General features: G+C 35.0%; 1 protein-coding gene and 1 pseudogene across 1 annotated transcript; both read left to right on the top strand.

The window, feature by feature from the left end:
* The first annotated feature begins 3,816 nt into the window (after positions 1-3,816).
* LOC147277472 (protein FAR1-RELATED SEQUENCE 5-like) lies at positions 3,817-6,043 on the top strand (annotated as a pseudogene).
* Positions 6,044-8,786: 2,743 nt separating this feature from the next.
* Positions 8,787-12,915, top strand: LOC147277471 (NAC domain-containing protein 17-like). The gene is made up of 6 exons (XM_086252934.1): positions 8,787-8,920; positions 9,030-9,254; positions 10,372-10,649; positions 10,775-11,086; positions 11,523-12,108; positions 12,354-12,915. The coding sequence occupies exons 2-6, from the start codon at positions 9,059-9,061 to the stop codon at positions 12,716-12,718; spliced, it is 1,737 nt and encodes a 578-aa protein (XP_086109060.1). The 5' UTR covers positions 8,787-8,920; positions 9,030-9,058; the 3' UTR covers positions 12,719-12,915.
* Positions 12,916-14,831: the final 1,916 nt, after the last annotated feature.

Below are 14,831 nucleotides of genomic sequence, written 5' to 3'. Positions count from 1 at the left end.
ACCTAAGCGTTACATAGAATAGTTAAGGGTGGTACTGTTGAAAAAAAAAAATCTTATATATTGCCGAAATATTTGACGGTTGTAACGAAATAGACTAAAGTGTCACTCGTGAAGAAGTTCAAGGACCCTAGAAATTAAAAAAATAGTTGAAAGACCAAAGTGTCACTCATGGAATAGTTGAAAGACCACTGCTGGAATTAACCTTGATAGTAATTTAACACTAGGAATAGTATAGGGCCACTCAAATTAGGCTGGGTCCATTAACTATTATGTAAGGGAATGGATAATGAGACAAATAGTTTAATAAAGATTTTAACAATATTTTTGGGCCTTTAGATCTTAGAAGATAAACTAATGGTAGAGCAGTGGTAGTGGAGAGAGGGTCTGCTAGTGGTAGAGCAGGCGGAGGAATGGCTGGGTGGGTGGGTGGGTGGTTGGTTGGTGGGAGGGAGATAGGGTGGTTGTGTTATTTTATTGTGTTTTAATATTATTTTTTTAAGTTTTAATATTTTTTGTATTATGATTTTATCCATTTAAGCATTTGTTTGTGGGACTCACAATTGTCATGTTAGCAATTTACACGAAGTATTAACAAAAGTGACATGAATTAACCAAAATGAGACAAATGGAAAAGTTTGAGGACCCTAGCAATTAAAAAAATTAATTAAATGACCTAAGCGTTACATAGAATAGTTAAGGGTGGTACTGTTGAAAAAAAAAAAACCTTATATATTGCCGAAATATTTGACGGTTGTAACGAAATAAACTAAAGTGTCACTCGTGAAGAAGTTCAAGGACCCTAGAAATTAAAAAAATAGTTGAAAGACCAAAGTGTCACTCATGGAATAGTTGAAAGACCACTGCTGGAATTAACCTTGATAGTAATTTAACACTAGGAATAGTATAGGGCCACTCAAATTAGGCTGGGTCCATTAACTATTATGTAAGGGAATGGATAATGAGACAAATAGTTTAATAAAGATTTTAACAATATTTTTGGGCCTTTAGATCTTAGAAGATAAACTAATGTACACTCATTAAATGACATGACATTTAATTATGATGTGGAATAAAATAATAATATTTTTTTAGTTTACCTTTAAATACAATTAAAGAAAAAACTAAAAAAATAAAAAATCCATTAACCACAACTAGGTATGCGATCTCCTCCCTTTCCCATTTCTTTGGCAGCCCTTCTCACCTCATCTTTCTGGCGGCGACCCATCAAACCACAACTGCCGCACCTAAGTGCGACCTAACAAAAACAATAAATAATAATCAAAATATAATAACTCTAACTTTGTAGAGAGAGAAATTGAAATTGGGTTTACATTGTGTGGTTTCATATTGAAATTGAACAAGAGCAAGAAGAAGAATATTTGGGGGAGGGGATTGGGTCTACATAAAAAAGGTTGGGGTACTGGTGAGGGGAAGATTTGCTTTGTCATGTCCACTGTTTTTGAATCTTGACAGGTTTGTTTTGTCATGGAGAAAAAATACGCACTGCATTGTACTTTAGTTTGACGTGCATTTGCATCTCATAAATTGAAATATACTTTAATATGAGAAACATTGATATGTGAATTAGAGCCCTGTTAATCTGAGAGGTAAAGGTATATATTTTTATACTTATGCTTAGTATGTGTTATGTGAATGATTTGGGGTCTCAGTTAAACTAGAAAACGATTGTTTAAGGTTAAGGCTTTAATGATAGGTTTTAACTTGTTAAAACTACTTCTTGGGAATCCTATCTTTCTTGTGTTTGATTGAGCCAGTTTGGCAAACCTTTATGTTTTCTCAAGCTTACTTTAATATTTGAAAACTACTTTGAAATGTATGTAAATGATTTAGATTAGTTGAGTAGATGATCAGTTGTATTGGTGATGTTTATCCTTACACAGTTTATTAAGTGCAGGAGCCTTTAGAATTTAAGATGGTTAGCTCGGTGGATCTTACAAGTTCTTAAAGAGGATGGAGCAGCAGGAATGTTAAGTCTCAAAGTGTGGAAGTCCCAACACCACCAACATCACATTACTCGAGTGAAGAGGATCCTAACATGGATGAGTGTACAATCCTTTTTTCTTATTTTTTTACCTTTATTTTATCCTTTGGTTGAAAATATGTTAGTTGATTTTTTAAGGATTAGAATAGCTCATTACTTGTTTTGTTGTTTTTAATTTACAACTGGTTTCAACTATAAAGGTTTAATGAATTTCCTTTTGTCATTTTTCTTCACTTAATGAATTTCAAAGCAATGGTCTATTTTCTCATTTCATGAATTCATTTTCAACTCACTAGCTCATTACTTAAGAAAGCTTTTACTTGATACATTTGTTTTGTTAAAAGCAAAAAATTGAACTCTGATATTTTGTTCAAATTCTAGTGTCAATTAACCTTATATTAATAATTGGCTTTGAGATGGTTTTATCTTAAGATTGGTGACCAATATGGCGCTGCCACATGCTCAAAGTAACAGACCTTATTTTGGGGTGTGACAACATGCATAAGCATGCATGTGATCCGAGAATGCTACTAAAAACACTTTAACAATTCACTTGGTTCCACAAGATAAATAATGCGTGCATAACAAATCAACAATTATAGAAAATCAAAATAAGCATAAGTAATCAATTTAAATCATATGAAGTGTATAAAATAAAACAATTTCCCATAGATTTAAACATGAGGATCAAATCCATATTTGTGGTTGCAAAATGTGAACATTAGTTATAAACTAAGTCATTAATTTGGTAACACTTTCTAAACCAAAATTATCAAAATTTTGGGTGTTACACTTGAATTTTTATGTAATCTATTAAAATCTTAATTGAGAACACTTAAATTTCATTGGACTTTTAAAATCTATTAAAATATGAGTTTAAGACACTCCTAAAATACGCGAATATATAACTAGGTCTAAAAAATATGTTACGAGTGATTATAGAAAAAAAAAAAAAAAAAAAACAGTTTAGATTGTTGAAAAAGGACAATATTTGGGTCACTCCAAGGGGGTACCTCCTGGTCACCCCCAATGGACGTGGACCAATAAGAGGAAGACGCCTGTTGTTTTTTTTTTTTAAGAAAACAAATAATAAATAACAAACATTTTAGAAGGCCCAACCCACCTAACAGAGTCGTGCGATCGTTCGTTCTCCTTCACGTCTGGAGATAAGAAACCATTCTTGCGCCTTCACCACCTCCATCTCGTCGCCGGCGACTGGAGATCAGAAACCGACGACGACAACTGAAAGCTCATATTTGACATCCATTTAAACATTCCAACAACTCAATCTTTGATGTTTTGTTTTGTTTTTTTAGCAAACCCATTCCATTCTCTAGCCAAACTTGGCGATTCGAATTCTAACACCATCAAGTGATGCTCAGAGAATGACGACGACCACAGAGTAAGGGTAAGTTTCTCAAATCACCAAATGCATTTACAATCTTACCTTTGCTATAAATGGAAGTCAGAAAACTATAAAATTTGGTAGATATTCTAAAACAGAGCATATAGGATTTTGAAACTATGTGAGGTCGTTTGAGATTCTTTGAAATTAACTATGGGTCTTTGTGAGATTGCAATGGAGAAACAAGTATGCGTGTGATTGAGGGTTTAGGGAAACATCTTGAATGAAACTTATTGGCAGGAAAGAAACAATTTTTTTTTAAAGGTAGTTAAGTATTTTATATATGAGAAATTAGCAATATTGTATCTTCAGTACTTTGAGTCTTAGAATATTACAGCACAATCTATTTGTTATAGATGACATACAACCTAATGGATTGTAATTTATATTGTAGGTTGTATATGGCATCATGGATAATACAGATTGTGCAAGATCAAGTAGTGAGCCTTTAAGTGGTGATGACCAAGTTGATTTGCTCAGTGAGGATCAATATCAATCACAAAATAATGATTCTTTGGTTATATATGATGAGCTAAATGTAGACAAAGAGATAATGGAAGAATTGGCAGTTGGAAATGAGTTTAGTTATGATGAGAGAGCATACCAATCTTATAAGAAGTATGGTGGAAAAATTGGTTTTGATGTGAAGAAAAATTGCACTAAAAAAAAACAAGATGGGTTTTGTGACAAGGGCGACTTATTGTTGTTCAAAAGAAGTTCATCGAAGAGTCAACGAGCAGCGTGAAACATCTTACTCATTACCAATTTCAAGGGTCGGTTGTGAAGCTCATATGATTTGTCAACTTCAAAAGAAAGAAAAATTTAAGATTGTTTCATTTAATGCAAGTCATAATCATGATTTGATTAGAACACCCATGAAACACGTGTTGAAGATTAATCGGTGTATGTCTAGAACCCAGAAAGCTCATGCTGATGATGCGGAGAAGTCTGGAATACCATTAAAAGCAACTGTGGCATTGATGAGTAGAGAAGTTGGGGGTAGAGAGAGTCTTGGTTTTCTGGACATGGATTTCCGAAATTATATACATAAAAAGCAGAATGTGCAAATGCAAAAGGGAGATGCAGGGGCTATCTTGCAATATTTTCAAAAAAAAAAAAAAAAGGCAGAGGATTCTTCTTACTTTTATTCAATGTAGCTTGATGAGGATGACATGATCACAAATATATTTTGGGTAGATGCACAATCAATACGTGATTATGGTCTTTTTGGAGATATTTTTTGTTTTGACACCACGTATCGGACAAATGAATACAGTAGACCATTTGCTCCTTTTGTTGGGGTTAATCATCATAAACAAACTGTAATATTTGGTGCATCCTTACTATATGATAAAACTGTAGACTCTTTCAAATGGTTATTTGAGACTTTTCTTGTAGCGACGTCTGGAAAGAAGCCAAAAACCATACTTGCAGACCAATCTGCTACAATGGCTAAGGCAATATTAGAAGTTTTTCCTGAAGCTCACCATCAACTATGTGTGTGGCATATTTATCAAAATGCTGCCAAGAATTTGAGTCATGTGTTTCATGGATCAAAACAATTTGGTTATGATTTTAGTGTGTGTGTGTATGATTATGAAGAAAAAGATGAATGGCTCTTTGTATGGAATGATATGCTTGAAAAGTATGAGCTCAAAGAGAATAAATGGTTAAAAGAATTGTTTGAAATAAGGAAAAAATGGGCGTTAGTATATGGACGACACACTTTCACTGCAGACATGATGAGTACACAGCGAAGTGAAAGCATGAATAATGTCTTAAAAAAGTACTTGATGCCAAGTTATGATCTTTTGCGTTTCTTTGGACATTATGAGAGAGTTTTGGTAGATCGGCGATACGAGGAATTAATTTCTGATTTCAAGATGATGCACACCACTCCTATGTTATTAACCGATGCAGATATGTTGCAACATGCAGTGGAGGTTTATATCCCAGGAATTTTTAAACTCTTTGAAAAACAGTTTATGGGCATTCTGAAATGTAGTATCCATAAAGTTGGTAAATATGAGTTGACTTGTGAGTACAAAGTATCTTCTAAATCTCAAGATCATTTGGTTAAATTTGATGCTTCAAAACAAGTAGTCACTTGTAGCTGCATGAAGTTCTCTTTTGTTGGAATTTTATGTTCTCATGCATTGAAAGTGTTAGATAAGAAGAATGTTAAAAAGCTCCTATAGGATTACATATTAAACCGATGGACAAGGGATGCAAAGGCCAGAAGCATTTTTAATTACCATGGAATTGAGATAAACGACGATCCTAAGGAATATGTTGGGAAGAGGTATAGTCATTTGTGCCGTAAGTTTTATGAGATTGCATCCTTTGCACCAGAGCATGAGAAGTTAACGACATATGCACATGAGCGTTCAATTGATTTGCTTAAAAGTTTGGAAGAAATGAAGAAAACTATATGCATGGATAATCCATGTATTAATCAACATTCAGACATGCAAACTTTACTCGATGAAAGTGAGCAAGTTGAAAAGACGAAAGAGCCACGAGGAGTTAAAAGAAAAGCTACAGTCGGACGTCCACGTGGTAGATTCAAAGATCCACTTGAAAGGCGAAAACATATACCAAAAAGAAAAGCCACAAAAGCTACAACAAGAAAGTGACTTTCATTGCAGGTATTATTTTTAAAATTTAATGAATAGGTTGAATTAATAATATCTATTATGATTTTTTTTTTTCATAATACAGGATACTCCTAGTGACAATTCAAAGAAGCAACAAGCCACATGATATGAAGTTCCCATGTTTGATGTAATTACTCAAGTAGGATATTTAAATACTTATTTGTTTTATTTCTTCATTTCTGTTGTAAAAATGATCCATACTAATTTCAATAAAAATTTCCCATGTACTTATAATAGGGATCAAATATTGGTACTGGAACCCAAGTACCCTTTCCAAGTCAAACGTTTGATGCAATTTCAAGTTTACAAAGTAACATGGGTTTAACTCAATTTCAGGTATTGTTATTTCTTTATGTTTAAATATTGAAATTGGAAAACTGTTGACAACCTACCTTATCTTGTTATGTTTTTTTTTTTTCATTATTTTTAATAAGAATCCTATGTCGATAATGGAACACTTGCAAGTCAAACTTTTGGTGTCACTACAAATTTGCAGGACAATATATCTTTCACTCAATTACTGAAGGTAACTTTCATAATTGGAAGAATGTTGAAAATTGTTTGTTTGAATTGTGTTATATTAACTTTCAGTTTGATATTTTGTAGGAAGCACTTGATGCATCTGATGATCTTTTAGAAAGTAAAGGAGGCAAAGAGTTGGGAAATTAAGCACATAACGAATGTGAAATTTGTAGTACTTTTGAAGGGATTCTATTTAGTGGTTCATATGTTATATGTTGATGGTGTTATTCTGCAGATTAGTGCTTTGAACATTGGTGTAAATTTTGCTAGTGTTGATTTTGCTAATCTTGAGGGAAAAGTGGTTTTGGTGATGGTGTAATTTTGCAGATTAGTGCTATGAATTTGGTATAAATTTTGGCCACCAAAAAATTATGTTAATCTACTTGGATATTATTGATTGTGTTAGTGTTAATTTGAGGGTGCTATTGTAATTTTGTGTGTGTTAATTTTACTAGTTTTAGTGCTTCTGATTGCTATTTATATAGCATCCCCATGTGTGTTGTTAGTCTAGATAGTTGGAATTATCTGGTATATAGTTTCTGTTGGAGAGAAGAGTGTACAGGGAGAGTGTCTCAAAGATTCTGCATTGTTTCACTAGTTATGTGGATTATGTGGAGGACTATAAGCTGCAACATTCACTTGTGACCATGTTCAAGGACCAAGTTAATTGACTAATAAATTGGAAACTGGACTTATCCATCAATTCATTGCATGACTAATAAATTACAATCTCCAAAATAACTTCATATATATATATATATATAAGATGATAAACATTTCAGAGTACACAAGTCAGAGGATTTTTTCCTTTAGAATACATAAGAAAGAAGACTTGTTTCTTAAATTACATAAGTCTGAACCAAGGCTACCAAATGCACCAAGGTAACCTGCTTGTAATGTGTAAGCAACCAGAACCCGTTTCTGCATAGAACTTGCATCTGGGGCATCTCTTTCATTACCTCTTCTTAGCAAGCTCCATCACCAATTCACCATGATATATATCTTCTCTTCCTCTTTCATCCTCATTGAATTTCTAGAACTCCATGCATTCAATTCCTACATGCCATGGAACCCTGCACTGTACACAGAACAGTCTCCATCATCCACCAACATGGCAGAGTAGTCCTTGAAAGGGCAGTAAAATTCTGTGACCCCATAATTGATGATTCACAAAGAGCAGTATTCCCTTTTAGCATTTTCATAGATTCAAGAGCATAGTTAGCTGCAATTTCTCATCCTTACTTTTATCAACAAAATAAGCAGTTGCATAGGTCATACTAAATCATAGCATAGAATAAGTTGAAAAAAAAAAAAAAAAGCTCAGCAGTTCAAAACAATTTAAAAGAAGAAAAATAGACCCCCAAATTAGGGAAGAAAAAAAACCCTTAAAATAATGTATGGGCAATAGAGGTGATAGTGAGTACCTTTTGGGCAAATGAAGATTAATAATTTATAGGCAAATGAAGATCAACATCAGTCTTTATTATTTATATAAAAGGAGAAGAATAACCTATTTGATATTATCATCCCCTTTCTAGCATAGAAGAAAAATAAAAACTGAAAAATCATTCAAATATGGTGTATGAATCGTACTGATGGGCGTCAAATTTGAGCTTCAGTTGTCGTCGTCGGCATCTGATCTCCAGTCGCCGGCGTTGAGATGGAGGTGGTGAAGGCGCAATAACGATTTCTGATCTCCAGACGCGAAGGAGAACGAACGATCGCGACTCTGTTGGGTGGGTTGTGCCTTCTAAAATATCTTGTTATTTGTTTTCTTAAAAAAAAAACAGGTGTCTTCCTCTTATTGGTCCACGTCCATTGGGAATGACTAGTAGGTATCCCTTGGAGTGACCCAAGTATTGTCCTTGTTAAAACCCCCTTGCATCATCATTTGGTGAGTAAGTATAGCCGCACTAGTAATAGTATAACCGAAAGATTGAGGATAATCGAAAGATTGAGGATAATCTAGATGGACACGTGGAACCAATCGGAATCACTTTATCCCAATAACAGCCCCTATATCCACTCCACACACAATCACACGGTGTCACACACAGTGCACCGGCTAAGCGCAGCACACCTTAAACCCGCCCAAATTACCTAACCACCACGCTTCAATTAACCCAAAATTATAGGAATAATTAATTAATTATTACCAAAAATGAAAATTAAGAAATAAATAAAATAAAATCGAGCAGCAAATCAACGCGAGGAAACTTCTCATCACTCTCATATACATACCATCATTCATCACCCAATTGCTTCTTTGACCAGACTACCTCCACACCACTCAACTCTCTCTTTCTCTCTGCATCCAAGCCCTAGTGTGATCATGTAGACTTTCTCATCTCTCTCTCTCTCTCTCTCTCAGTGCCTTTTGATCCAAATCACAGAAAGAAAGTTAACCCATAATTTGTTTTCTTGTTATTTTTTCTCTGTTCAGAGGGTTTTGATTTTTTGGGGGGCGAGTCGATGAAGCTCTCGGCGGGCGAGACGGCGGAGATGGATTTCTGCGACGGCAACTTCTGGCCGCCGGGGTTTCGGTTCCACCCCACGGACGAGGAACTCGTGCTCTACTATCTGAAGCGGAAGATCTGCAAGAAAAGGCTCAAGCTTAACATCATCGCCGAGACCGACGTCTACAAGTGGGACCCAGAGGAACTTCCCGGTATGGGTTTATCGGTTTTTATTCTATACAAGCCTTGCTTATGTGATTTTGGATTTTGGGTTTGTTTGTTTTGATCGTTTGGCTATATGGGTACGAGGGTTTATTTTTGTTTGGGGTTTTAATTGGGTTAGAAACTTCCCGGTATGGGTTTATCGGTTGTTTTTTTTTTTACACAAGCCTTGCTTATGCGATATTCGATTCTGGGTGTGTTTGTTTTGATCGTTTGGGTATGTGGGTACGAGGGGTTGTTTTGGTGTTGAGGTTTAATCGGATTTGTGTAAGTCAAAGTTTTGTTTGGATGATTGGCCGCGAGTGTTGACCGCATGTTTACTGTATGATCACCAATTGTTGGATCAAATTCCAATGGTTGGAATTAATCGCTAAACCCTAATTTTAAGTTCAGATTTGGGGTTTTTCAATTGTTATGGTTTTGATTTTGTTTCTATTGGCTGATTGGTTTTGGAGTTGATTTGAAGTATTTGTTTGGCTGGCTGGAATTTGCGTCTGTTCAGATTCATATGGTTGTTTAAAATGGTGGGACTTGTATACTTGGTTATGTTCAATGGTTTTCGGTTAACTGGGATTTTATCTGTTTCAGATTTGTTTGGGCACATACTTCTCAGATTTTGCAGCATCCTATGGTGATGTTTGGTATATGGTCAATTGAACTATAGTTTAATATCAGTAGTTTTGGTGTTGTAATGTATAATATTAGTAAATGGTATGCTTTTTTGTTAAAGTACTAGCGTCTGTGTGTGTGTGTGTTTGGTTTAAATTAATTGAATGTAAATTTTTGTTTGTGTTCACCAATTAAATGGATTTATTGGATAGATTGTTGAAGATAATTTTATAATTTTGTTTTTACATATACAATTGTTAGCCTCATTTCAGCATAGCATGCAATTTTGTTTAATTGCTTCATTTTAGATTTTTGTTTACTTTCAACATTATTTGTCTGCTAATTAGATTTGTTTTGGATGGAATGGGTTTTGAAATATTGAGATTTTCATTATTTTTCATCCATCTGTTAAATCTTGGTTGTATGTACTGAATAAGTTCAAAGTTTTGTCAATTGAATTTTTGGTTCCTAACTATTGAAAGTGATGATGATATGCAGGATTGTCTTTATTGAAAACTGGTGACAGGCTTTGGTTCTTCTTCAGCCCTAGAGATCGGAAGTACCCTAATGGTGCAAGATCAAACAGGGCAACCAGACATGGTTATTGGAAGGCTACAGGAAAAGATCGTAGCATTACCTGTTTTTCACGGTCAGTTGGAGTGAAGAAGACCTTAGTTTACTATAAAGGCCGTGCACCTAGTGGGGAGCGCACTGATTGGGTGATGCACGAGTATACCTTGGATGAGGAGGAGCTCAAGAGATGCCAGAATGTACAGGTATTTTTTTTTTTCTTTTTAATAAGGAATGTACAGGTATTTACTTGAGCGGTGTGTTTTTCAATATGCTCATCTATACCTTTTGTATACTAAAGTATTTCTTTTTTCTTCCCCCTTTGTTTTAGGAATATTATGCTCTTTACAAGGTTTACAAAAAAAGTGGACCTGGTCCTAAAAATGGTGAGCAATATGGGGCGCCATTTAGAGAAGAAGACTGGGCTGATGATGAATGCCCAGTAATCAATAGCTCTGCTGATAGGGAAATCCCAGTGAAGCAAGTTGAAGAGGTTACTTTCAATGATAATGTGAAAACCAATGGTGAAGTCCATTCTGCATTTACTGCATCAAATGACATAGAGGAGTTCATGAAGCAGATTGTTGATGAGGCTGTGCTTGACCTACCACAAATTAATGATTATGCTTATACCTTATCTCAGGTTGGCCATCAACAATAACTCTCTCTCTCTCTCTCTCTTGTTTTATCTCAGCTGTAGTTATTTCTTTACCCCCCCTTTGGAAATGGTCAAACTAGTGTTTGCATTGGTTGTTGCTATCGACCAACAGATGTGTAGTATAATGCCAAAATAAATTTAACTCCAGCTCATAGTAGGTGCCTGACTAAGGTTGTTGTAAACATGCTGGTATGGCATAGTTGGAAAACTTGGCTGAAATAAGATTTGCTACCTTAGGGCTGATGGATCTGAGACAGATGTTTTTTTAATAGCCATCACAATCTATATTTCAGTGCTTAAACAGGAAGATGATTGCATAAACAAGAAACATTGTACTTTCAAATGTGTCTGCATGTTTGTAAACTTGATGTACTTTATGTCTTAAAGGACATTAATTGATTTATGTAATTTCATTTTGTAGGTTGTGAGTGAAGAAACACAAAGTACTATGGTGGATCCATGTTCCAGTGAAGTCATCTTTCCAGAACCTATCAGAGTGTTTGATCCAAATGGTCAGCAGTGCAATGTGCAGGCTGGCTTTGACTTCCCGCAGTCAGCTACCTCTCAGTTGCAACTGTACCAGGTGGCTGAAGTCAAATCTACACCTGACAATCATATACAGGAGCCTCCCATACTACGTGAAGAGGATTTCTTGGAGATGGATGATCTCCTTAGTCCTGAACCTACCATTTCAAACACTGAGAATCCCCTGGATAACTTGCAGTTTGAAGAGCTAGATGGTTTAAGTGAAATTGACTTGTACCATGATGCAGCCATGTTTCTTCATGACATGGGGCCTATGGATCAAGGACTAGTTTCTCATCAATACATGAATTCATTGGGGAGTAATATTGTACACCAGTTTGGTTACCAGTTACAACCTAATCCAGCCGCTGTAAACCAGATCAACCATCAGCTGGATCCAGATGGTGTAAATCAGATTGACAATCAGCTGTGGCTGACTTCGGAAGAATCAAATCAGGGGTCTCTCTCTCATTCAACCTCAGGTACATACATCAGTGAAGATGCACTGTTGATGCTTTTGCACAACTATTATTAAGTGCATATATTCAGCTTTAAGAGCTCTTCTAAAAGTATTCCTCTAATGTATCATTGATTACAGTGAAACATGACTAACTTGGTAGTTATATTTTCCCATTCCCTTTGTGGGATATTGGAATATCCAACATAAACTTCTATTAATATTATAAGTAGTCACTAATATAGGTAGTTACTATCTGGTATTGTTTAGGTGTGGTATATGAATCTTCAAATTTTCCTACCCAAGAAAATCAAAATCAAAGCGGAAATGAGGCTGTTGGTGCTTCAAGTCCGTTTTCTTCTGCTCTATGGGCTTTTGTGGAGTCCATACCTACTACTCCTGCATCTGCTTCGGAGAATGCTTTGGTGAATCGGGCTTTTGGACGAATGTCTAGCTTTAGCAGGTTGAGGATGAATACCAGAAGTACAAATGTCACTGCAGGTAATGGTTCTGAAACTGTGAGGGCAGGCAGAAAGAGGGGATTCTTCTTCCTTCCACTTCTTGTAGCACTGTGTGCCATTTTTTGGGTATTGATGGCAGCTCTCAGACCATGGGGGAGATCCATCCCCTCATGAGTAGTGAGTAAATGGGAAGTTTTGCTGTTAATATACTCATCATGGTAAAATTTATGGGAAGTTCAAAACATTATGAACACATAGGATTCTAATTATCTATATGATTTTGATTGTAAAGGGTGAATTTTTTCTTTTTAATTATCTATTAATAGAAAAGTTGTGTGCACATCCGCGTGCACATACCATTTCTGCATGTGTACATGGATCTCATACATGAATTCTAATTTAACCCCGCACCCCACCCCTCGTTTTTTTCACCCCTTTATTCTTTGTGCATTTGGGTGTGGAAAGGTTCCTCCCCTTTATTTCCTTTTCACTAGTATTCTGCCATATTTTTAATTAGAATTGTGATTTGTTCATCCCTCTGTAACTTTAGCTTTTTAATTTGATTAAGATTATTTTTTCTATCTGCATATCTTTCATAACCTTCCATAAATGTTTTTCTATGTTTGTCTCTGTTATTAAGTGCATCTCGTGTTAGTGTACATGCATATTGTAATTGTGGACTTGAAATAAATTAAAAAACCATATGATTTGCGAGATTTATTGTTGATGCTTTTTATGCACACAATAACTAGGTAAATGGGACCTAAATTTTCAGTGGTAAAACACTTATTTTCTACCCTTATCTGATGTTCCTTGTAAAAAAGAGGTCAATTACCTTTGGTGTAAAACTAAGAGGTTCTATATCGTTTAATATAAACTAAGTCGTACTCTAATCACATACAACATGTTTATCGGATTTTAAGAATGTTTATGTAATATTCCGTACCTGAATTATTCAGAGTTTATATTAAAATTTATTTTATTTGACAAATGTGTAAAATGACATTAGAATATTATATTGTAAATGAGGTGGCAGTTAATCTTCTCCCACACCTCTTGCCTTGGCTATCACCAAGGCCCGGGAAAAATCTTCTAAGCAGAAATTGAAACTGTAGTCTCAATGGTTTGATATACGTTAGTTTATTATTTGAGAATTTAACTTTTTAGTGTTTTTGGTTGTATGACATAGTATCAAAACTCCAACTCCCATCCATAAATTTTTTGTTTTTTGGGCTTTTGGTCTCCTTTGTACCAAATAAGAAAGATGGTAACAATGATGTTATGAAGAGTCATTGAGTTTATATTGTTTGAATTGTAATGGTCTTTATGATAAGTACATATGTATAAATGAGTTTGATGAAAGTGTCTTTTGCAACATGAATATGATTACTTCAAGTTCCCCCCATTCTAGTATTCTACCTCAATAATATATTTGTGTGGAATTTTAATTGTGGAATGTATTCCTCTCTCCAAGAGTGAAGAGGCGGCTACTCTCCCAGCCAAGCTCTTCTTTCTGGTCTACATCAACTGCATTGAATGCCCCACAATCAGAATCAAAGAGGATAGGTCAAGGGGGATGAAACTAGAGTGGATTTGCGGCAAAGCGGAGCCTCCGCGAGTATGGCGGCGGCTTGTGCTGTGCCGTTGTACCAAGCCGTCATTTCGGTCGGGAGATGATCACATTAATGTTTTAAAGTTGATACAATGAATGACATAGATTTTATAGAGAAAATAACAAAAATCATTTTCCTATTACATATCTCATACTTCACTTTTCTTTGTCATTGGTTTGTCATCCAAATCTATTTGCAAATTGTTTTAACGCCAAATGATCTTTTTTTTCAGTTGTAGTTGACCTTTTTTCACTCTTAATTTCAAAATTACTTTGTAGTTTTAAAAGGTTTGCAATCAAAGTACAAAATCGAATTTTCTTCGAATTGATAAACATAGAGGTTCTGTGGGTTATGCGTGCAGCGGTAATTTTGTGCTTTCATTTTCCCTCTCATAATCTTGACTATTAATTTGATGAAAAAATTGACCTTGCACTCTCACTTTTTGGTTTCTTTTTTTGTTTAGCAATTTGACAGTAAATCAATTTTGTCCTTTAACTGCCAACTTTATATAGTTTTGGGTATGATTTTCGAAATTAAAACCAAATAAAGGTAAAACCGTAAAACTACGTACATTGACAAAAATCATCATTTAGCCTTGTTTTAATCACAACACAAATCCTCAAACTCATAGCATTGAAAGATGTTTTATTCTTGAATAAAGGAAAATGTCATAG

Source organism: Dryas octopetala, chromosome 8, assembly GCF_963921425.1.
Source record: "Dryas octopetala chromosome 8, drDryOcto1.1, whole genome shotgun sequence".
In the NCBI taxonomy this organism is placed as follows: Eukaryota; Viridiplantae; Streptophyta; class Magnoliopsida; order Rosales; family Rosaceae; genus Dryas; species Dryas octopetala.
This window is presented reverse-complemented; position numbering and strand designations above follow the sequence as displayed.